Source organism: Oncorhynchus mykiss, chromosome 25, assembly GCF_057628025.1.
Source record: "Oncorhynchus mykiss isolate SJ-2025 chromosome 25, ASM5762802v1, whole genome shotgun sequence".
NCBI lineage: Eukaryota > Metazoa > Chordata > Actinopteri > Salmoniformes > Salmonidae > Oncorhynchus > Oncorhynchus mykiss.
The window spans coordinates 73,072,548-73,094,963 of NC_143046.1; the positions used below are offsets into that span (position 1 = coordinate 73,072,548).

The 22,416-nt window shown below is 43.6% G+C and overlaps 2 protein-coding genes across 24 annotated transcripts in view; both read right to left on the reverse strand.

Moving 5' to 3' along the window:
- Positions 1 to 429: 429 nt before the first annotated feature.
- On the reverse strand, positions 430 to 11,697 carry dglucy (D-glutamate cyclase). 22 transcript variants are annotated; one of them, XM_090221014.1, is made up of 14 exons: positions 11,502 to 11,553; positions 11,286 to 11,353; positions 10,702 to 10,815; positions 10,144 to 10,225; positions 9,729 to 9,882; positions 8,708 to 8,906; positions 8,319 to 8,469; positions 8,101 to 8,223; positions 7,528 to 7,998; positions 7,319 to 7,418; positions 7,085 to 7,233; positions 6,826 to 6,945; positions 5,162 to 5,322; positions 430 to 2,391 (listed from the first exon to the last, which is right to left on the reverse strand). In XM_090221014.1, the coding sequence occupies exons 4-14, from the start codon at positions 10,217 to 10,219 to the stop codon at positions 2,242 to 2,244; spliced, it is 1,854 nt and encodes a 617-aa protein (XP_090077140.1). In that variant the 5' UTR covers positions 10,220 to 10,225; positions 10,702 to 10,815; positions 11,286 to 11,353; positions 11,502 to 11,553; the 3' UTR covers positions 430 to 2,241. The 22 variants fall into 22 exon arrangements, with proteins under 22 accessions (XP_090077140.1, XP_090077144.1, XP_090077153.1 ...); XM_090221018.1 differs by having other exon boundaries at positions 10,144 to 10,208; positions 11,502 to 11,537; XM_090221027.1 differs by lacking the exon at positions 11,286 to 11,353 and having other exon boundaries at positions 7,528 to 7,867.
- Positions 11,698 to 12,668: 971 nt separating this feature from the next.
- Positions 12,669 to 22,416, reverse strand: part of slc24a4a (solute carrier family 24 member 4a) — a 38,015-nt gene continuing 28,267 nt past the window's right edge. For both annotated transcript variants that reach the window (XM_021585124.3, XM_021585123.3), the window contains exons 11-17: positions 21,653 to 21,822; positions 18,398 to 18,554; positions 18,028 to 18,194; positions 17,666 to 17,780; positions 17,423 to 17,535; positions 17,249 to 17,314; positions 12,669 to 17,174 (exon numbers count right to left, since the gene is read on the reverse strand). In XM_021585124.3, coding sequence (XP_021440799.3) covers positions 17,022 to 17,174; positions 17,249 to 17,314; positions 17,423 to 17,535; positions 17,666 to 17,780; positions 18,028 to 18,194; positions 18,398 to 18,554; positions 21,653 to 21,822 — 941 coding nt within the window. In that variant the 3' untranslated portion in view covers positions 12,669 to 17,021. The remainder of the gene's footprint in view (positions 17,175 to 17,248; positions 17,315 to 17,422; positions 17,536 to 17,665; positions 17,781 to 18,027; positions 18,195 to 18,397; positions 18,555 to 21,652; positions 21,823 to 22,416) is intronic.

The following is a 22,416-nucleotide window of genomic DNA, read 5'->3' on the forward strand; positions in this document are numbered from 1 at the left end:
TCCTGTATTTGTTTCTCCAAGATTTGATGCATTCATTTGCATCTGATTTAGATTGCTCATCTGATATGTCTTAGGCATGAAACAAATTGTCTTGTGTGTTCTCATTTTTCACACTTTTGCCACCGTGTAGGAGTTTGAGGCAGATGCAACTACAGCCATTCCTCTATCACGTCGACCATCTCTCTCACCTGTGAAGGAGTCGTCCCAGAAACACCCAGTTGGTTAACTTTGCCTTGGCAGTTGGAATTAGATTCCAAATAGAACTACACACTCAAACACAACCAATGCATCAAACTCCAAACACACTTGAAGCAGAACCGTGCATACACACACACACGGCTCAGTGGGACTAGAGTTGAATTGACACTAATTGTCAGCGTCCTGTTTTTGTTGGGCTGAACCAGAGCTCCACAGATAACAGTTCAGTTCTGCATTTTAACATTTATTTTATCAAGTAAGCAACTCATTAATTCCATCATTGAGTAATGCTAAACATTCTCAGGTGTAACCAGTCGCTAGCAAAGAAAAAGCCCTGGTTTGTTTATTAACCTAGCAACAGAAGCCTCCTTGGACGACACTAACTTTACTTTGGCTGAACTTAGAAGGAAAGGGCTTCATTTGGAAAGGTCAAACCTAATATCATTGCTTTCTATTATATCCATGTTAGATAAGAAAACCATAGATAAACAAACTGTGTGACATAAGGACTAGAAGCAAGAGTAGGAGCATAATGTTGGATTTAATTATTTGGCAGGAGAATTCAATATGTCTTCAGTCTTTGCAGGATTGCCTGAAACCATACCATGTGTTTGTCAAACAGTGTTGACGGTAAGATGTGTGTGTGAAAGGTTGTTTTAGACAGATCTGTGAGTGACCTTGGCTGCGGAGGGAGGAAGTAAGGGAGAGAAGGTGGGATATTTAGGGAGGGTGGCCCCTAGCATGGCTCACACTGGCACTGATAGTAGATGAAATGTTTCAGTGGAATCTCTGCGTCTAATCAGATAACAGCACTTTGATTACTTTTCAAATTAGTATTGCATGATGTAACAGTTTATGTAGTGTATTAAAATAATCACAAGTGACTATGATTTTGAATACAAATGTCATTAACACCATTAATATTAGTAAGACAGTGTGTGTTGAGTAACTTTAAACAATTACTCTGAATAATTACAGAGGGTTTTTAGAACACAGGTTTCAGTGGTACTCTGCTCTTAGCAAGTCTTTTGCTCACCAACTCATAGCTAAGGAAGACAAAAAGTTACCAAGTCAGTATTTCTGGTGTGTAAAACACATAGACCCCTCTGACTTTTATATGGAAGCTGGAGACGAAGTGTTAGTAGAATAGCACAGTTGGCAGTGTGCCACAAAGGCAGTCAACTGTCCCTGAGAGCAGTCTGCCTTCGGATCTGTGCGTGCGTGTCTGTCCATTGTGCGTGCGTGACTGATTCTCTATTTGGTTATATTAATTTGGTCCTACTAATCAACACAAGATGATTTTACTAACAAAAAAACAACACTTTACAACACAAGATATTTGAGAGGTTGGGAATTGTGGTATTCATGGTCTATATCACAAAAAACAGTTGTATATAGTTCTAATCTAGTGCCTTGTTTATAATAGAATTAAGATCACAAAGCTATAAAATCAACTTGGTTTATGGCGTTGTCTGATATCAGGCTTTAGCTTGTAATATTATATGCAACATAGCAGACACTTTTATCCAATGCATACATACATTTTATGTATGGGTGGGCCCGGGAATCGAACCCCCTACCCTGGCAGTACAAGCGCCATGCTCTACCGACTGAGCTACAAAAGGATAAAAGTTATTAATTTATGAAGTTCGTAATAAACGTTCGGGAGCAATTAAATATACAGCTGCAGGCAATTCACAACTCCACACCTCATTTCTTGGTTTGATCCAAACATGACAGCATCAAACTCAAGCCTTTAGGAAGGCTGCCATGTACTGTAATATCGTGATCAGGTTCCATGCAATCAGATGATTAATGATATGAGATAGTGTAGGGTTTTGCAGTGTAGTAGCTTTTGGCTCGGGTGGTGCTTCCCCCTGGTCACAGACCAAAGACCATCTCCAATCGTTGGGGGAGGTGGTGTGGTGGATAGGGAGGAGGAGGGGATGCGAATGACAGCAACGGCATGCTATTTTCACTACTCTGCGTGGATTGGTGGTGTGTTCACTACTTTGCATAGGTGGTAGTTTGTAAGGTGTAGTTTCACTTTCTCTGTGAGGTGCGGTCCCTGAGCTTTATGATGAGGTCAGAGTGTGTGGGGTGAAAGGTCAGGCCGTCCACCTCCATGCCCAGGGTTCCTGTCTTTCCGCTGCGGACACCATGTTGTACCAGGATGGACAGCATCTCCTCCTCCTGTGGCATGGCAAACAGAGACCGATGACACAGGTTTAAATATAGCAGACTGTTTCTCAAACTGGTCCTCTGGACCCCCATCAAGTCCACATTTATGTTTAATTGCAACACTACCACACCTGATGTAACTATAAATAATGACTGGGGATCTGGAGGAAACACTGACCTACAGTGCATTCGGAATGTATTCAGACCCCTTGACTTTTCTCACATATTGTTACGTTTTTTTTAATATCTCAATCTGGGCTCCCAAGTGGCGCAGTGGTCTAAAGCACTGCATCTCAGTGCTAGAGGCGTCACTACAGACACCCTGGTTCCGTGATTGGGAGTCCCATAGGGCGGTGCACAATTGGCCCAGCATTGACCGGTGTAGGCCGTCATTTGAAATATGTATTTGTTCTTAACTGACTTGCCTAGTTAAATAAAGGTTGAATAAATAAAAAAAATTGACACACAATACCCCAATGACAAGGCAAAAACAGGTTATAGACATTTTTGCAAATGTATTTAAAATAAACTGATAAAACATTTACATAAGTAATCAGACCCTTTACTCAGTACTTTGTTGAAGCACCTTTTGGCAGCGATTACAGCCTCGAGTATTCTTTGGTATGACACTACAAGCTTGGTACACCTGTATTTGGGGAGTTTCTCCCATTCTTCTCTGCAGATTCTCTCTAGCCCTGTCAGGTTGGATGGGGAACGTCACTGCACAGCTATTTTCAGGTCTCTCCAGAGATGTTTGATCGTGTTCATGTCCGGTCTCTGGCTGGGCCACTCAAGGACATTAAGAGACTTGTCCCGAAGCCATTCCTGCTTTGTCTTGGCTGTGTGCTTAGGGTCGTTGTCCTGTTGTTGTAAGGTGAACCTTTGCCCCAGTCTGAGGTCCTGAGAGCAAGATTTCATCAAAGATCTCTCTGTACTTTGCTCCGTTAATCTTTCCCTTGATCCTATTCTCCCAGTCCCTGCCACTGAAAAACATTCCCACAGCATGATGCTGCCACCACACGCTTCACCGTAGGGATAGTATTGGCCAGGTGATGAGTGGTGCCTGGTTTCTTCCAGATGTGACGCTTGGCATTCAGGCCTAGGAGTTCAATCTTGGTTTCATCAGACCAGAGAATCTTGTTTCTCATGGTCTGAGAGTCCTTTAGGTGCCATTTGGCAAACTCCAAGCAGGCTGCCATGTGCCTTTTACTGGAGGAGTGGCTTCCGTCTGGCCACTCTACCATAAAGGCCTGATTGGTGGAGTGTTGCAGAGTTGTTTGTCCTTCTGTAAGGTTCTCCCAACTCCACAGTTGAACTCTAGAGCTCTGTCAGAGTAACCATTGGGTTCTTGGTCACCTCCCTGACCAAAGCCCTTCTCCAATTGCTCAGTTTGGCTGGGCAGCTAGCTCTAGTAAGAGGCTTGGTGTTTCCAAACTTCTTCCAGAATGATGGAGACCACTGTGTTCTTGTGGATCTTCAAAGCTGCAGAAATGTTTTGGTACCTTTCCCCTGATCTGTGCCAGGACACAATCCTGTCTCGGAGCTCTACAGACAATTCCTTTGACCTCATGTCTTGGTTTTTGCTCTGACATGCACTGTCAACTATGGGACCTTATATAGATAGGTGTGTTCCTTTCCACATGTCCAATCAATTGAATTTACCACAGATGGACTCCAATCAACTTGTAGAAACATCTCAAGGATGATCAATGGAAACAGAATGCACCTGAGCTCAATTTAGAGTCTTATAGCAAAGGGACTGAATACTTACGTAAATAAGGTATTTTTTTTATTTTTTTTAATACATTTGCAAAACCAAATCTAAAAACCTGTTTTCACTTTGTCATTATTGGGTATTGTGTGTAGATTGATGAGATGTTTTATTTAATCAATGTTAGAATTAGACTGTAACGTAACAAAATGTGGAAAAAGTCAAGGGGTCTGAATTACAGTGCTCGTCTCACTGCAACCTGCTCATGCACTGTTTAACCATCACTTCCCAAGTACTGTAATACAGATGCTGTAATGTAAAGAATATTATGAGATGGCTTAAATGCTAGTTGTGAGTTAGTTGAGTTAAACATCTGTGTCAAGTGCTGTATAAATCTCAACACTGGGTATCTGTTCCTAAACCTATTGAAAATAAGCAGTGTTTTAAATGAAAAGGTTGGCTTGCAAAAGTATATGCTTTATCTATGGCTAGGGGCCAGCACAGATTGCCACATTTTGCTATAGATAGGGCATATACTTTTGCAAGCCAACCTTTTAATTTAAAACACTGCTTATTTTCAATAGGTTTAGGAACAGATGCCCAGCGTTGTGAGATGTATACAGATGTATAGGTTAATGACACATTGGCTTTGCTGGGGTTCTGAAGTGGTCTGGGAGTTCACCACGCATACAAAAATGTCCAGAATGTGGCGGCCCGGCCTTTCTCTAGGGACTCTATCTGCACCTCACTATAATGATCTCACTGTAACAGTGGAGGGCCTCTGCTCTGACCCCATGCCTACGATCTGCATGTAATGAAGCATAGATATACCTAGAGACATATAGACATAGAATTAGTTTGGCCTAGAGCCGGGCCTGGACATTCCTACCTTGACTACATCCCTGGCCCAGTTCAACTGATGTAAAACGCTTTTGATACAGCGGTGGTGTAAGCATTTTTGTGCAGACAAACTCAACATTATCATTTGTATCACAACCGTTACGTTGCCCTTACGTTGTTGTCAAATGTATTGTTCTTAAGTTGTACAGTGTGATCTAGGAACTACCGTACCTTGGCTACAGAGGGCAGGCTAGCAGCCCAGGCCTGGTGCTGGTCCTGGGTAGGTGGGTGAGGCTGGCCCAGGCCTTTGTGGAGGTACCGCTGGTGGATGGGACAGAGACTGAGGATGTATAGAGCACAGGCCATGCCGTAGCCTCCCCAGTTAGACACTCCTACAACCCAGAGACAGGTAGAGACGAAGAACAGGATGAGATTCAAAACAGTTTTACAACTTCCATTTTTCTCAGTCTCCCTCATACACCCTCTTAATAATGCTGTCTCATGATCTAATGATTTTTTTAATGATAAACACAAATGGTTATACACTGGGTGCAGATGTCAGTTCAACGTCTAGTTTTTCATTTACATTTGGTGATTTCAACGTGAAATCAACAAACAATTTCATGTCATTGGATTGTCGTTAAAAGTTGGGTGAAAAAAATACTAAATGCCCTTACGTTGTTGACTTTCTACAAATCCAAGCAGTTTTTCACATTGATTCAACACCACATTTATTTAACCCTTATTTTACCAGGTAAGTTGACTGAGAACACGTTCTCATTTATAGCAACAACCTGGGGAATAGTTACAGGGGAGAGGAGGGATGAATGAGCCAATTGTAAGCTGGGGATGATTAGGTGGCCATGAAGGTCAGATTGGGAATTTAGCCAAGACACCGGGGTTAACAACCCTATTCTTACAATAAGTACCATGGGATATTTATTGACCAGAGAGTCAGGACACCCGTTTAACATCGCATCCTAAAGACGGCACCCTACACAGGGCAATGTCCCCAATCACTGTCCTGAGTCATTGGCAATTTTTTTAGACCCTCCAACACCACTTCCAGCAGCATCTGCTTAGCTTCAGAAGGGTGGTATGCTGCTGGCACGGATGTTGAAACAATGTTGATTCAATCAGTTTTTGCCCAGTGGGTTGTCTCTCTTGTCTGCGAGTGTAAACTTCTCAACATAATAAGTTGGGCACTATATCAAGTTTAAGTGTTGTGTGTGTAAAGTATTAATTGGAAATCTTGCTCTGTGAATACTCTATTGTTGTGTGTGTGTGTGTGTGTGTGTGTGATTTGTCTGAGGTGAGCCGGACACTTTTTCTTCTCCTCTGGTCAGCTGAAGCAAGAAACTACTTCTGCTCTGACCGATGATTCATGGTGAGAGGATGTTGAGGTGAGAGCGTCTGACTGTTTCAGTGTGTGTGTGTGTGTATTCTGAGGTGAACCGGACAGTTTCTCTTCTCCTCTGGTCAGCTGACGCAAGAAACTACTTCTGCTCTGACCTCTGATTCATGGTGAGAGGATGTTGGTGAGAGCGTGTCTGACTGTTTCAGTGAGCATGTCTGTGGTGGTGAAACTGTCCTGCAGTAGCACACAGCCTGACTATATGGAATGCAGTTCATAATACACAACCCTTGATCAAACCTGAGACAACCATCCTTCTGCCTGCAGAAAGCACTGGAGAATGAGCTCCAATCTGCTAATTGTAAATCTAAACGCAGTATCTAATAATATAATCAGGGTAGGAGAGTAACAAATTACATTTAGAAAGTAACATACCCAACCCTTAATATAATATAGTAATTAATCCTGGAAGGATGGTCGCTAAAGGCAATTTGAAACGTAAATAAATAAAGTCTAAATGAATACATAATTAATTCCCAACCTGCAGTGATGGCAAAGTCAGCAGCCACGTCACAGGCTATCAGGCTCCCATTGGGCATGTGTTCTCTCACTGCCTCCTTCACCTTGCCCATGCCCAGCTCGTTCCCACCATCTCCTATCCCTATTTACACACACACACACACACACACACACTTAAGTCTGTATTGAGACATGCATATTATCCTACAGATCTGTGTGCATAGCGGGTGGACCTTTCAGTAGCCTACCTGAATACCAAACTCCATAGTATCTGTACCAACCTGTGGTGCTGATGCCAGGGATGGTGCTGGCTGTGGTGAATAGATCATCTATAGGGTCCACCAGGTGTTTGATGTTCACTCCTCTCATATTGTAGTAGTTCCCATCAGATGCTCTGCCACTGCGCTCTATTGCCACCAAGTGGTCAAACCTGAGCATAACAGACAAAATACTAAATTGACCCACGTGAATAGGATGGAGTGAAAGGTGTGCGTGTTGAAAGCTGAGGTCATCACCTGGGCTTTTTATGGTCTCCGTTATGACACAGGAAGTACAGTGCTGAGTCTGGGCTGTTGCCTTGGTAACTGAGCAGTGGTACGGCTGTCTTTATCACACCTAGAAACACAAACAGGTTAGAGGGCAGCCAAACATATGGAGCTAAACTGACATAATTCTGTATAGAGTCAGGACTAGGGCACACGTACACATATGCCAAATCATGTACCTTTCTTTACTGCATCCTCCATAATCCTCTGATTCATCTCCAGGGCACGGTGATCCGTCACTATAGCAACCTCCTTCTGGAGGGCCTGGAGGGTGGCTGCTATGGCGATGGCTCCGGGGGGCCCGTCTGTCTCCTCAGGGGGGTTGTGTGTGTAGTGGGTGGGGAACCCCGTAGTGATGAGCACAGATGAAGAGTGGGAGAGGGACAGGCAAGACCTCAGCAACTCATCCTGGACAAACAATGCACGGATACCTCTCTCCCCTGGGTCCTCGCCAATGATCTTCTCCAGGTCTCGTATGCTCTGGACTACAGCCTTGGACGCCACACTGAAGTGCAAAGGCTGCTGGGAGATGGAGAAAGTCAGAGGGCATTGGTCAGGCTCAGGGGTGGATGTGGACGCAAAGACGGATGAGTCCTGTCGATCAGTGAGGAACATGCAGCCTGGAGAGTGGGTGAATGCCAGTGGGGGCTCTGAGGAGGAAGAAGAATACTTTGTCAATGGGAAAACAACACCATATGTGTCTTGTTAGCCAGTTGTGCAGTAAGAAATATTACAACCAGACAGCCACTCACTGCAACTCTGGACAGCCTCCACACCAGTGACCCCACAGGCCCAGAACGCAGGTACATCTCCTGGGCCAAGGGCCACCGGGTCCCCATACTCCGGCCTGGATACGTCCTGGATCCCCAGCACAGCTGTGATGAGATGTTGCAGACTCAGACAGGATGTAAATTGCTAGAAAAGGCCTTTTGGTTTTCTACAAACAAAGGACTCATCTGCAGTTGTGTACCTGGGTCCCCGATGTAGATGGGTCCTCCATGGGCCAGAGGGGTCAGGTGAGTGATCTGGGCCACAAGGTCCAGCTTCTCCTCAGGTACCGGTCTCATAGTCACCACCATAGGGCACTGGAACTGACCCACTCCTCTACACTGGAGAGATGTCTGCAGAGGGGACAGTGTATTAAAAAACAGGCCTAAATGATGTGCTTTACTCATTGTGTATATTGTATGTCTTGTCTCTTGAACTATGCATATGTTTCTTTCCAAATCAGAAATATGGTAATTAGGAGCCTGTGAAAAAGAATGTCCTTCTTGGTGGAAAATCACTATATTCTGTTCTGTTGGCACAGTGAGTCGCTCCAGATTTCTACCTAGCAGAAACCCTCCTTCCCAGTCTCACCCTGAACATGCTGACATTACAGTTCTGCTCCACATTTCGGACAGGGACTCCGGCCTTCTGCAGTGTCCTCTCAAAGCTGAAGCTACAGCCCAGGTAGAAGCTGACCATGTCCTGGAGCTGACCGCTGTAGGACATCAGGCTGGACACTCTGGATACCAGCAGGCCATCCTTAAACACACAGTACTGGGGACAGTCCACTCTGTAGAAAAGTAGATGTATAGAAATGCTTTTGATATTGTACTACTGATTGTTTTTGTTCTATCATTGTAAAGCAACTTTGGGTCCTTGACAGACAGACACAGAGAGACAGACAGGCAAACAGACAGACAGATGCAGCAAGAGAGCTAGGAATAGACTGGAGAAGCTGTTTGAATGCTATTTACTGTTGATCAAACAGAACTCGCATTGTCTAGTGAATAGGAAGTGGAAACTCAGTGGAAAATACTCTGGCACGGTTCCCTTTCCTGAGAACATGGACTAGAGCCTACATTCACACAACGCAGCCTGTTTTTATTGAAAGTCTCTGCACACACAAACAACAACACTAGCTTTACTGCAGTGTGAAAGGTTGGAAAACAATGGGGGAAGATGAATGGGTAAATGTCTCAGTTATAAAATGTGCCATAAACGCAGGGTCATGTCCTGGAAATAATTACATGAATACAAGACAGAGATTATCCTCAAGCGTTAAATCTACATGGCCACTCAGAGTAGACTTTGCCCGGCCTGAACTGCTATATTCTGAACACATAAAATAACCTCACATGGGTAGTCAAGGGATTGCTTCAAGACATAAAAATGACCATCAAAGTCACAACTCTCTAGAGTTAGCATCACATGACTGCCTCCCTAGATTCAGGAATACCCCCCATAATAACGTTAAATATAACCCATTCAAGATAGTGCAGTCTCTGTAGGCTTATTGTGTGATGTGTTTGTTGGTATCATGTATTATGTAGTGTCCATGTTATTTGGTTGCATTTGTATTGTAATGGTTGTCGGATTTTGTTTCAGTCAGTACCTGATGTCTGCGTCTGCAGCGAGAGGTGGACAGCCCCACTCCCCAGGCTGACTCCTGTACAGCAGGGGCAGGGGGCTGGGGTTGGCATGGCAGAATGCCTCGAAGTCATCTGCTAGGCTCTTATGGAGGATCACCACATTAGCCTGCCGGTAGCCTGTCAATCAGATGTTGATGATGAAAAGGACGCAACGCAGAGTGCCTGGATACAGCCCTTAGCCGTGGTATATTAGCCATAAACCACAAACTCCCGATATACCTGATTTCTATTATAAACTGGTTACCAACGTACTTAGAGAAGTAAAAATAAATGTTTTGTCATACCCGTGGTATACTGTCTGATATACCACGGCTGTCAGCCAATCTGCATTCAGGGCTCGAACCACCCAGTTTAAAATATGCTATATGTCATACCTACCTGCAGCAAGTCCAGAAGTGTTCTCTATGCCATGGTTTTTCTTACGGATCAGAGCCCTTAGCGCACTAGAACTCATAACAGACTGACACTTAGACATCTCTACTGACCTGGCTCAGCTACTGTTGCCTCTCACCTCACTGCTGTCTACTAGAGGGTGCGCTATATTGGTTATTTTGTCAATGGGTGTCAGATGTAGGCTAATCTCATTGACCAAACGCCTCCTCCAAATGCTTAGCCTTAGAATGGATGAGGTTTGATATCAGGCTACTGTAGTGACACTGGCCAGACAGATTTATATACTGAGTCAATGTGAGACATACTACTGAGAGATACTACTGTAGCTGGAATTAGGTAATGGGTTACATATTCACATACAGCCAGGTGATGGAATCAACTTCCTAAAATAATGATTGACCTGGGTCTCAAAATAGAAAACTGACATTTGCTGAAAAGATACATGTCTATTGTCTGTTTTTCTATTGATTGGATTAGATCGATTCTGGTGATCAACATATTAAACTCGATGAAAGTGGAAGTGGTGTTACTTGGATGTCTTACCTGAGCACGGTCTAGTGGTGGTGGCCTTTACACACACTAGTCTTTGCACTGGATACCGTTGAATTGAGTTGGTGAGTGACCTTATACCTTGCCACGCCTGAAACATGCTTAAACCTGAAATGAGAGGTAGGCAAAAAGCACACAGGCCTATTCAAAATGCATCTAAAATACTTTCTTTGGGGGTAATCAATCATTTCAAAACTGTGACATCCGAGTGGCTAGCTAATGCTATTCAAATTTGGCTGAAAAGTGTTGTAATAATTATACAAAGAGGTTTGAGTTTATTATGTAAGTGCAAAGTGGGAGGCATACGCATGCGTCCTCTTTAACATGATACATGTATAACCTATGTATACCATACAATTTATGTTTACGAATAATGGTAGCACATGATAAGAAAACATATAAGCTTCTTGTCGATTTTTCACTGTGCATGGTGAAAGGAAGTGGAAAGCGCAAAGCAAACAATTTCTGATATAAACCGCTCTGAATGCATGGTATGAATGTTTTTAGTAGTAGCTAATGAATATTCCCATAAACGAATTTGGAAGAAAAAATAATAATAATCTTGCAAATGGCAATACTTCCGCTCAGTCCGTGCACTTCATTTCCACTAGATAACACAGCCACAAAGTCAAAATCGTAAAGATTCCTAAAATAAACAAAAAATATTTGTTGGTATTAATTTAAGGTTATGGTAAGGCATAAGGTTAGCAGTGTCGTTAGGTTTAAAATCACATTTTAAGAAGAGAAAGTGTAGAAATAGGCGGGGTGACTGGTAAATAGTGACGACTACTGACCTTGGGTGTTTTCATGTTTGGGTTTTCTTCTCGCGAGAATCTAGGCAATACTGGATCCGAAATCTCACAGTGTACCCAATTCCATAACAAAACTGAAGAGTGAGTAATAGATCTGTAATTTTCATTGAAAGCAAGTTTAAGTAGAGGGAGATCAGTTCAATGTGCGTCTTTTATATGCTTCCCTTCTTAAGTTTACTTATTTAGTCTTTTACTTTTGGTTTTGTGCACCAGCTTCAAATGGCTAAAAATACGTTATTTTTCGTTATGTAAAATATATTTAGATATTACAATGACTGTACACTCTACTTGCTTGTTTTGCCACATAAACTGAAATTAGGCGAACTATTAGAATTTTAGCAACCAGGAAATGGCAGAGCGATTAATGCATAGTGCATTTTTAACTTATCCCATCCATCATCCATAAGATATACTAAACAAAAATATAAATGCAACGATTTTACTGAGTTACAGTTCATGTAAGGAAACCAGTCAATTGAAATAAATTCATTAGGCCCTAATCTATGGATTTCACATGACTGGGAAGGTGCGCAGCAATGGATGGGCCTGGAAGGGCATAGGCCCACCCAGTTGGGAGCCAGGCCAGCCAATCAGAAGGAGCTTTTCCCCACAAAAGTGCTTTATTACAGACAGAAATACTCCTCGGTTTCATCAGCTGTCCAGGTGCCTGGTCTAAGACGAAGCCAGAGGTCCTGGGCTGGTGTGGTTGGACGTACAGCCTAATTTTCAAAAACGACGTTGGAGGTCGGGTTATGGTAGAGAATGAACATTCAAATCTCTGGCAATAGCTCTGGTGGACATTCCCTGCAGTCAGCATGCCAATTGCATGCTCACTCAACTTGAGACACCTGTGGCAAGGTGCACCTGTGTAATGATCATGCTATTTAATCAGCTTCTTGATATGCCACACCTATCAGGTGGATGGATTATCTTGGTAAAGGAGAAGTGCTCACTAACAGGGATGGAAAAACATGTGTGCACAGAATTTGAGAGAAATAAGCATTTTGTGTGTATGGAACATTTCTGGGATCTTTTATTTCAGCAAATGAAACTTTGGACCAACACTTTACATGTTGCATTTATATTTTTGTTCAGTATAAGTACACATTGTAGGATCAAAGAAAGCTATTTTAAAGAGAACAGTAGGCATTTATCAACAGTATTATTTAATGTGTCATCCAGCTCATCCATCTCGTAGATAATCATGATTCATTTAACAATATACATAAATATTTTGAAATCCTTTGATGAATATTGCTTTACAGTAAAATGCATTGGTTGGATATATCCATTTATAGCAAGACAAATACATTCAAGTTAAACACCAATGTCTTAAATTTAAGTTGTTTTTGTAATAACTCTATAGTCTACCTTTTATCAATTTTGATGAATTACCTTCACTTAAGAGTCTCTCACAATTGTGTGTATAACATCAGAGCCAAAGTAGGTGTGTGTGTGCGTGTTGTGTTCATGCATGCCATACAGTGCAGTCAAGTTTAATGGTGACTTCCTCTCAAAGTTTCTATTTGACAAAGGTTTTCACCAACAGAAGTGGGTATTTAGTGAGATATGGTACTCCTTATAGAGCTATGATAAACATCAGTGCATTGTTTGTTTACTGACAACATGGATATGACCCTACAGGAGACCCTCAGCCCCACCTGGTGACAAATTATTTAAACTTAGATCTGCTCATCCATTCATTTCAAAATGTATTGTTACGATTACAAAAAATGCACATATCCCTTAGTTCATATGTGATAACAACAACTAAAACCCATGTCACAAAATTATATTATTTTCATGACATGAGTAGAATGCTTTAGGGATGGAATAAATCAAGTGAGATTTGAAAACATATGGCCACTTTTCCAAGACCAATTTTCAAAATGTTTTTTTTGTTTCTTGGAGTTAAGAATTGCACATGAAAAATACAGGAGTAGAGGCTTCTATCCCGGTTACAATAAGAATATACAGTACAGAATAAAACACAAGACATCAATGAGACTGTAAGAGGATGGACAAATATCCAGGGCACAGGCAGGGCACCATTGTCTTATACCGCCTGCCTTTAACACACCAGGGTCGTGTTCATTAGGCACCACATTTAAGAAATGGACTGAAACATGGAGGGGACTATCTGTTCTTGTCCAATAAGAAATTATTATTTTAGTTTCTATTGCAAAATGTTTTCCATTGCGTGCTGTAATGAACATGACCCAGACCAGTACTAGAGCCTGCCCTTTGTTTGTTTGTTTATTTACCATGCACCTAAGGTGTAGGTGACATCATAACTCAGACCATAATAAACAGACCGTAGCAACATTCATCTGGCTTTCGTTCAACACTGACATTACCCTCCTGTCAGATCAGATCATCACTTAACATTTAACAATGCACCAGCTACTACCACTGAGACAAGAAAATGTATTTTGTGTGTTTATGTTTATGAGATTGCCTGTGCCTGTTTGAAAAGTTTGTGTATGTGTACTTTGGGCATGGGGAGTAAACATTTGACAAGTGTGTGTGTGTGTGTGTTTTGTGCATGCATAAATGTGTGTGCATAAGTTCATGTACTTGTATAGTATAAATGCTTTCAGCAGCTTCAATAAATTCTCAAATGCATAATATACTGTACCACCCTTAACTGGTCCTCTTTTAATTGAGATTGCATACATGTGTTTATATAATACACTCAGTGGCTAGTTTATTAGTTATACTCATCTAGTACTGGGTCAGACAACCTTTGCCTCCAGAACAGCCTCAATTCTTCAGGGGATGGAAACATTGCTCAATTGGTATCAAGGGACCTAACGTGTGCCAGGAAAACAGTCCCCACACCATTACACCACCTCCACCAGCCTGTACCGCTGACACCAGGCAGGATGAGTCCATGGACTCCTGCTTCTTATATCCAATCCTGACACTGCCAACAGAATGATGCAACAGGAGCCGGGATTTGTCAGACCAGGTGATGTTTTTCCACTCCTCAGTTGTCCAGTGTTGGTGATCGCGTGCCCACTGGAGCCACTTCTTGTTTTTAGCTGATAAGAGTAGAACCCAGTGAGGTCGTCTCTGCAATAGCCCATCCGTAACAAGGACCAAAGAGTTGTGTGATTCGAGATGCCGTTCTGCACACCACTGTTGAACTGCGCCGTTATTTGCCTGTTTGTGGCCCACCTGTTAGCTTGCACGATTCTTGCCATTCTCCTTCAACTTCTCATCAACGAGCTGTTTTTGCCCACAGGACTGATGCTGACTGGATGTTTTTTGTTTGTCACACCACTCTCGGTAAACACTAGACTGTCGTGCGTGAAAAGCCCAGGAGGCTGGTCGTTTCTGAGATACCAGAACCGGTGCACTTGACACCGACAATCAAACCATGCTCAAAGTCGCTTAGGTCACTAGTTATGACCATTTTAACGTTCAATCGAACAGTAACTGAATGCCCCGATGCCTGTCTGCCTGTTTTATATAGCAAGCCATGGCCAAGTGACTCACTGTGCGTAGGAGCTAACCATTGGTGTACCTAATAAACTAGTCACTGAGTGTATATACCACACACTCCATCCAACGTCTGCCTTTTAACACAGACAACAGTGACAGAACCTTTCAACACTGAAACACCCAGTCATGACTGACACTGACACAGATGCCACCCTCTGCTCCCATAGTGACCCCTGAACTGGGTTGTGTTCATTAGGTACCAAACGGACTGAAACAATAAGAAACACTTTTTCGGTTTAAGGTGTTTTCCATTGTGTGCCCTGATGAACACGACCCTTAACAAGGTCAGTCAGATGGGTGGAGGGCAACTCAACTCGTAGCTGCCAATATTTGGAGGTTGACGGACGGACAGGGTAGTGATCCCATCACGCTAAGCTTCTGCTCCGCAGGAGAAGTAAATAAATGTCCCATTGTGCATTTAGAGAAGACAAAATCACAATGAGAGAGAGCCAGGAGGAGAAAAAGAAGTGAGGAGGAGGAAGAGAAGGATTTGGAGCAGGGTAGGGGAAAGACAGAAGCAGTTTAAAATATCTACACAGGAACTGCATCCCACTTGCCCCTCCTTCCCCGACTGGCAGAATTAAGGTAGCACTGGGTTCGAACCGAGAGAACCTCAGCTTGTGCATGACAGGTCGTATTTACATATAAACAAACACACAACACAAACACAAAGAAGTGTTCCATTGTGAAGCACAGATCCCCATCATCAGCATCCACCATTAAATCAGCATCCACCAAGCACCAATGGGGCATAGACTTCCAAGATGTGTTCTCCTCTCCACAGTGGTGCTGAATACTAATAGAGGAGACTCTCCTCCCTTCCTTGCAATGTCTCACCTACTTTCACTCACACTCAAACACAGGAAACGGCGTATCGATGTCTTGGTCAGCAGTTTCTTGCAGTTGGAGTGTCCAGAAACAGAAGAATGACAGGTTCTCCCCTGGACTCCCCTCTTCCTGCCAGCGAAAGAGAGATAGGATTTGGCACATGCTGCCTCCCCCTCTCTCTCCTTATTGAACCACACAAAGGAAGTGCAACACTGAAAAATATAATATATTATGTCATATATATACTCTACTTCTTTTCACACGCAACATCTAAAGTGCAGTATGTTCATGAAATGTTTGTTTTACTTCCAAAGGAAGAAGATAATAGAATAAATCAAAATGGCAATAAATGAAGAATTCATAAATGCTTGGGTCCTTTTCTTTAGTAGGGATGGAGGCCGGTGAGCTGCCTGACCCCAAAAATATTTCTGAGACCGGATGAGATACAAACAGAGGAGGACGGAAGTATAGGAAGTGTAATGGTGGTCCTGGGTTATGTTGTGAAGACTAGGAGGGTTTCAGCCAGATGGGTTCTGTGTAGACGTGAGCTGTGTATCTCTCCTTTGGACGGTGAGTTGGGTTCTGGAGGGAAAGACAAAGAGTAGCCTTCGGTTCCTCTGGGTTAGTAAGGAGAATCCATACGGTTCTGTTGGTATCTCCTCTTCTCATTGACAGCAAAAAAAAAAAAAAAAAAAAAAAAAAAAAAAAACAGCAGAAAAACATGTAGGGAGAGTGTTTGGGGAACTGAAGATATTGTGAATGAATGTATGTATCTTTTTTTAACTAGGCAAGTCAGTTAAGAACAAATTCTTATTTTCAATGACAGCCTAGGAACAGTGGGTTAACTGCCTGCTCAGGGGCAGAACGGCAGATTTGTACCTTGTCAGCTCGGGGATTTGAACTTGCAACCTTCCGGTTACTAGTCCACCACTCTAACCACTAGCCTACCTCTCTATATTATTGATAGATAGTGAAGGAATGGAAAAGGGATATAGAAAGGGCAGACATTTACATCTGGAATGAAAAAGGGGTGTTAAAAGGAGTGTGTGTGGGGGGGGGGGGATTTCAGGATAGAAATGATTGAGTAGTTAGTGGCTAAGTTTAGATTCAGAGGGCTATGTGAGTCTATAATTCAGCAGGGACACCTGTCTGGTGGTGTAGGCCGTCCTACAGCTGCTCCAGACACATTGGCAGATTGACGAAGGTGAACACGTTGTATTCGATCATGATGGAGAAACACAGGAAGATGACGTACATCACCAGTACGTACACACCCAGCTTCAGGTCCAACTTCCAATGATTCACATGGATCCCCAGAACCTGCAAGACACAGAGGGACAGACTGTTAGAGAGAGAGAGCGAAGAGAGCGAGAGAGACGTCTCCTTTAACTCACTGTCAGAAACACAGAGCCCAGAAGAAGCACCACAGAGTAGACCAGCCCTCTGCTATTGATCATCACCTAGAGAGAGAAAGAAATAATTTTAGATCAAGAGGCATGAAGTATTGATAAGCAGTAGTAACATAGGCCCATTGAGGGGAAAACAGTGTAAAGACCGAGTTTGTTTACCTCAGAACCATAGTCCACAGCCATGGTCTGTATCGCCCAGGGGAGCCCCAGTCCCACCAAGATATCAAAGACATTACTACCAATGGTGTTGGAAACCGCCATATCTCCAAGACCTAGAGAGGGATAGACATAAAGATATGGAAAGTTATGTACAGACTATACAGTATACTGTACACTGGTACAATTTTTTTGAAGATTTTGAAGAGATACAGAGATAAGGAAAAAAAGAGTGCAGGGATGTACCTTGTCGAGCAACGATCAGGCTAGCAATACAGTCGGGGACACTGGTGCCTGCTGCCAGGAAGGTGATTCCCATAATCACATCAGGGATGCCCAGAGTGTAGCCAATTATGGTGACCTGCACACAGACACATTTAACGGATTAAACAGAAATCTTCCAAACAACCTGCACCTTGGTTGGTAGCCTATATCTAGCACTGTGTCAGAGCTAGCTAGCGACTAGAAGAGAGAGATTCCCTACCTGATTGGTTATCAGGAAGTCTCATCACTGATCATTTGTATAAAGATCAAACATTTTCAACTCTGGTTTGGAACACAAAATGACAGTGACATGTACGTTCTAAAGAATGTCCAACGTGTCTCACCATCCAGACCATGAAGTAGGAGAAGACGGCGATCCACACGGTGGAGAGGAAGAAGGAGAGCATGAAGAAGCGTTCCCAGCGAGGCTTGGCACAGTTTGGCACAGTGAAGTAGAGTAGCAGCAGGATGGGCCAGGAGATCAGCCACTTCACTGTCTCCCTGCAGCCCCCTGGTGGAGGGAACAAGGAACAGCAGATCAGCTTCATTGCAACCAATGGAGTACACTGAGGAGGTGAAAAGTGTTCAGTTTCAGTAAGGTGTGAAAGTGTGTAAAAGTAGCTTATTGGTTTACCAGCCAATGTCATTGAAGATATAACACACATACATGCACACACACACACACTCCCACACCACACACACACTCCCACACACCAGGGACGCTGAAGGGTGAATTCAGGGATTCTCCCTCCTTTTCCTCAACAGTCTTTTCCTCTGGTACAGTGCCGTTCTCCAAGGTCTCAGGTTTACCATCCGTGATCACCATGGTCACGTTGTCCACACCGTTAGATGCCTGCACCAACCTCTGTTGCTGCTCACACACACACACACACACACACACACACACACACACACACACACACACACACACACACACACACACACACACACACACACACACACATTCAACATCTGTATGTATGTATGTGTTTCCCCTCTCTAAACAGTTACTTTATGAGCTAGTAAAGTTTTCTGAATATCCCCCAGGATATTTTTCACCAACACAGTTCTGGATCTACTAGATATGATGTGCCAAGTATGATTATATCATGCAGTCCACCGGCTAATTATCAATGAAGCTGTACTCCTCTCCTAGCTTTCTGCAATAGTAAATCGTCCTACAATGTACTTTTCTCCAGTAGACCTAGCTTACTACCGGTAAGGTGAGGACCCTGGGAGTGTGGTGCCAGGAAAGTAACCTCTCAACATCAACAAAACAACGGAGCTGATCGTGGACTTCAGGAAACAGCAGAGGGAGCACCCACCTATCCACATCAACGGGACCGCAGTGGAGAAAGTGGAAAGCTCCAAGTTCCTCAGCATACACATTACTGACAAACTGAAATGGTCCACCCACAGACAGTGTAGTGAAGAAGGCCCTGTCGGCAACTGCACCGCCCGTAACCGCATGGCTCTCCAGAGGGTGGTGTGGTCGGGTCTGCCCAACACATCACTGGGGGGGGGGGTTACTGTCACGTTCTGACCCTAGTTCTTGTGTTATTTGTTTGTTTTAGTTGGTCAGGACGTGAGTTGGGTGGGCATTCTATGCTTTGTGTTTCTAGGTTGGTTTCCTGTGTTCGGCTTAGTATGGTTCTCAATCAGAGGCAGGTGTCATTAGTTGTCTCTGATTGAGAATCATACTTAGGTAGCCTGGGTTTCACTGTTGTTTTGTGGGTGATTGTTTCCATGTCTGTGTTTGTTCGCCACACGGTACTGTTTCGTACGGTACTGGTTCACGTTTATTGTTTTGTAGTCGTTGAGTGTTCAGTTTATGTTTTTAAATCAACATCCATGGACACTTACCACGCCGCATCTTGGTCCGATCTTTGCTACACCTCCTCTTCAGATGAAGAGGAGGAAAACCATTACACCATCACTAGCACATTAGAGGCAGCTGCCCTATATTCATAGACTTGAAATCACTGGCCACTTTAATAATAATGGAACACTAGTCACTTTAATAATGTTAACATATTTCGCATTTCTCATCTCATAAGTACACTGCTCAAAAAAATAAAGGGAACACTAAAATAACACATCCTAGATCTGAATGAATGAAACATTCTTAATAAATACTTTTTTCTTTACATAGTTGAATGTGCTGACAACAAAATCACACAAAAATGATCAATGGAAATCAAATGTATCAACCCATGGAGGTCTGGATTTGAAGTCACACTCAAATTTAAAGTGGAAAACCACACTACAGGCTGATCCAACTTTGATGTAATGTCCTTATTAAAACAAGTCAAAATGAGGCTCAGTAGTGTGTGTGGCCTCCATGTGCCTGTATGACCTTCCTACAACGCCTGGGCATGTTCCTGATGCGGTGGCAGATGGTCTCCTGAGGGATCTCCTCCCAGACCTGGACTAAAGCATCTGCCAACTCCTGGACAGTGTGGTGCAACGTGGCATTGGTGGATGGAGCAAGACATGATGTCCCAGATGTGCTCAATTGGATTCAGGTCTGGGGAACGGGCGGGCCAGTCCATAGCATCAATGCCTTCCTCTTGCAGGAACTGCTGACACACTCCAGCCACATGAGGTCTAACATTGTCTTGCATTAGGAGGAACCCAGGGCCAACCGCACCAGCATATGGTCTCACAAGGGGTCTGAGGATCTCATCTCGTTACCTAATGGCAGTCAGGCTACCTCTGGCGAGCACATGGAGGGCTGTGCGGCCCCCCAAAGAAATGCCACCCCACACCATGACTGACCCACCGCCAAACCGGTCATCCACGGCGTCTCCAGACTGTCACGTCTGTCACATGTGCTCAGTGTGAACCTGCTTTCATCTGTGAAGAGCACAGGGCGCCAGTGTCGAATTTGCCAATCTTGGTGTTCTCTGGCAAATGCCAAACGTCCTGCACGGTGTTGGGCTGTAAGCACAACCCCCACCTGTGGACGTCGGGCCCTCATACCACCCTCGTGGAGTCTGTTTCTGACCATTTGAGCAGACACATGCACATTTGTGGCCTGCTGGAGGTCATTTTGCAGGGCTCTGGCAGTGCTCCTCCTGCTCCTCCTTGCACAAAGGCGGAGGTAGCGGTCCTGCTGCTGGGTTGTTGCCCTCCTACGGCCTTCTCCACGTCTCCTGATGTACTGGCCTGTCTCCTGGTAGCGCCTCCATGCTCTGGACACTACGCTGACAGACACAGCAAACCTTCTTGACACAGCTCGCATTGATGTGCCATCCTGGATGAGCTGCACTACCTGAGCCACTTGTGTGGGTTGTAGACTCCGTCTCATGCTACCACTAGAGTGAACGCACCGCCAGCATTCAAAAGTGACCAAAACATCAGCCAGGAAGCATAGGAACTGAGAAGTGGTCTGTGGTTACCACCTGCAGAACCACTCCTTTATTGGGGGTGTCTTGCTAATTGCCTATAATTTCCATCTGTTGTCTATTCCATTTGCACAACAGCATGTGAAATTTATTGTCAATCAGTGTTGCTTCCTAAGTGGACAGTTTGTTTTCACAGAAGTGTGATTGACTTGGAGTTACATTGTGTTGTTTAAGTGTTCCCTTTTTTTTGTTTGAGCAGTGTATATACTGTATTCTATTCTGTTCTACTGTATCTTAGTCTATGCCGCTCTGACATTGCTCATCCAAATATTTATATATTCTTAATTCCATTCCTTTACTTTATATTTGTGTGTATTGTTGTGAAATTGTTAGATAGTACTTGTTAGATATTACTGCACTGTTAGAGATAGAAACACAAGCATTTCGCTACACCCGCAATAACATCTGCTAAAAACATATATGTGACCAATACAATTTGATTTGATTTACACTAGAAAAATAACTGAACTAGCCGAGCTTTCTTAACTTCTAAGTAAATCACTTTAACTGAGCTCCTCTCCGATAAGCCTGACGGACCCCCGACCCCAGTGACCTCACCCACCTCATTGATGATGAGGCGGCTAGCCATGCGGAGGCGTGTCTTGGGGCCAAAGTGGTTGGTGATCATGATGCGCAGGCCGGCATCGGGGAAACGGTAGTTAGGAGGGCTGGAGTTGATAATCTCATCTACCATCACCACAGAGCTACGACTGTACATCTTAGTGGGCTTCACTGGAGATACACAGAGATGGTGAGATACAGAGCACAGTCAGACGCATCAAGTAGGACTAACTGTACACACCAACCAAGACGAAGAAGATGACATGCTGTTCTACTCTTACAGTACTGTATACAACCACAAAGACATGCCTTTTTCAAGGATGCCAGACAGACGTGCCAAATACACTCACATGCCAGACCAGCAGACTCCCTGTCACACACACACACACACACACACACACACACACACACACACACACACACACACACACACACACACACACACACACACACACACAGACACACACACACACACACCAGCTAGTTACTTTCTCGTGTTCTTCTTACTTCTTATTTTTATTTCCTGTGTTTTTGTTCTACCGTATGTTATTTCTGGTGCTACATTGATATTGATTACAGCATTGTTGGGTTTGGAGATTGCAAGAAAGGCATTTCACTGTAATTGTGCACGTGGCATTAAAACTTGAAAACTTGAAACAACCAGAGGATACAGTATGTCAGGAGGTGTAATTAAAGTGTTTATGTGACAGCAGAGTGGGCCCCACTGGACCCAGTTTAAGGCCCATTGAAGGCCCCCTGAAGACA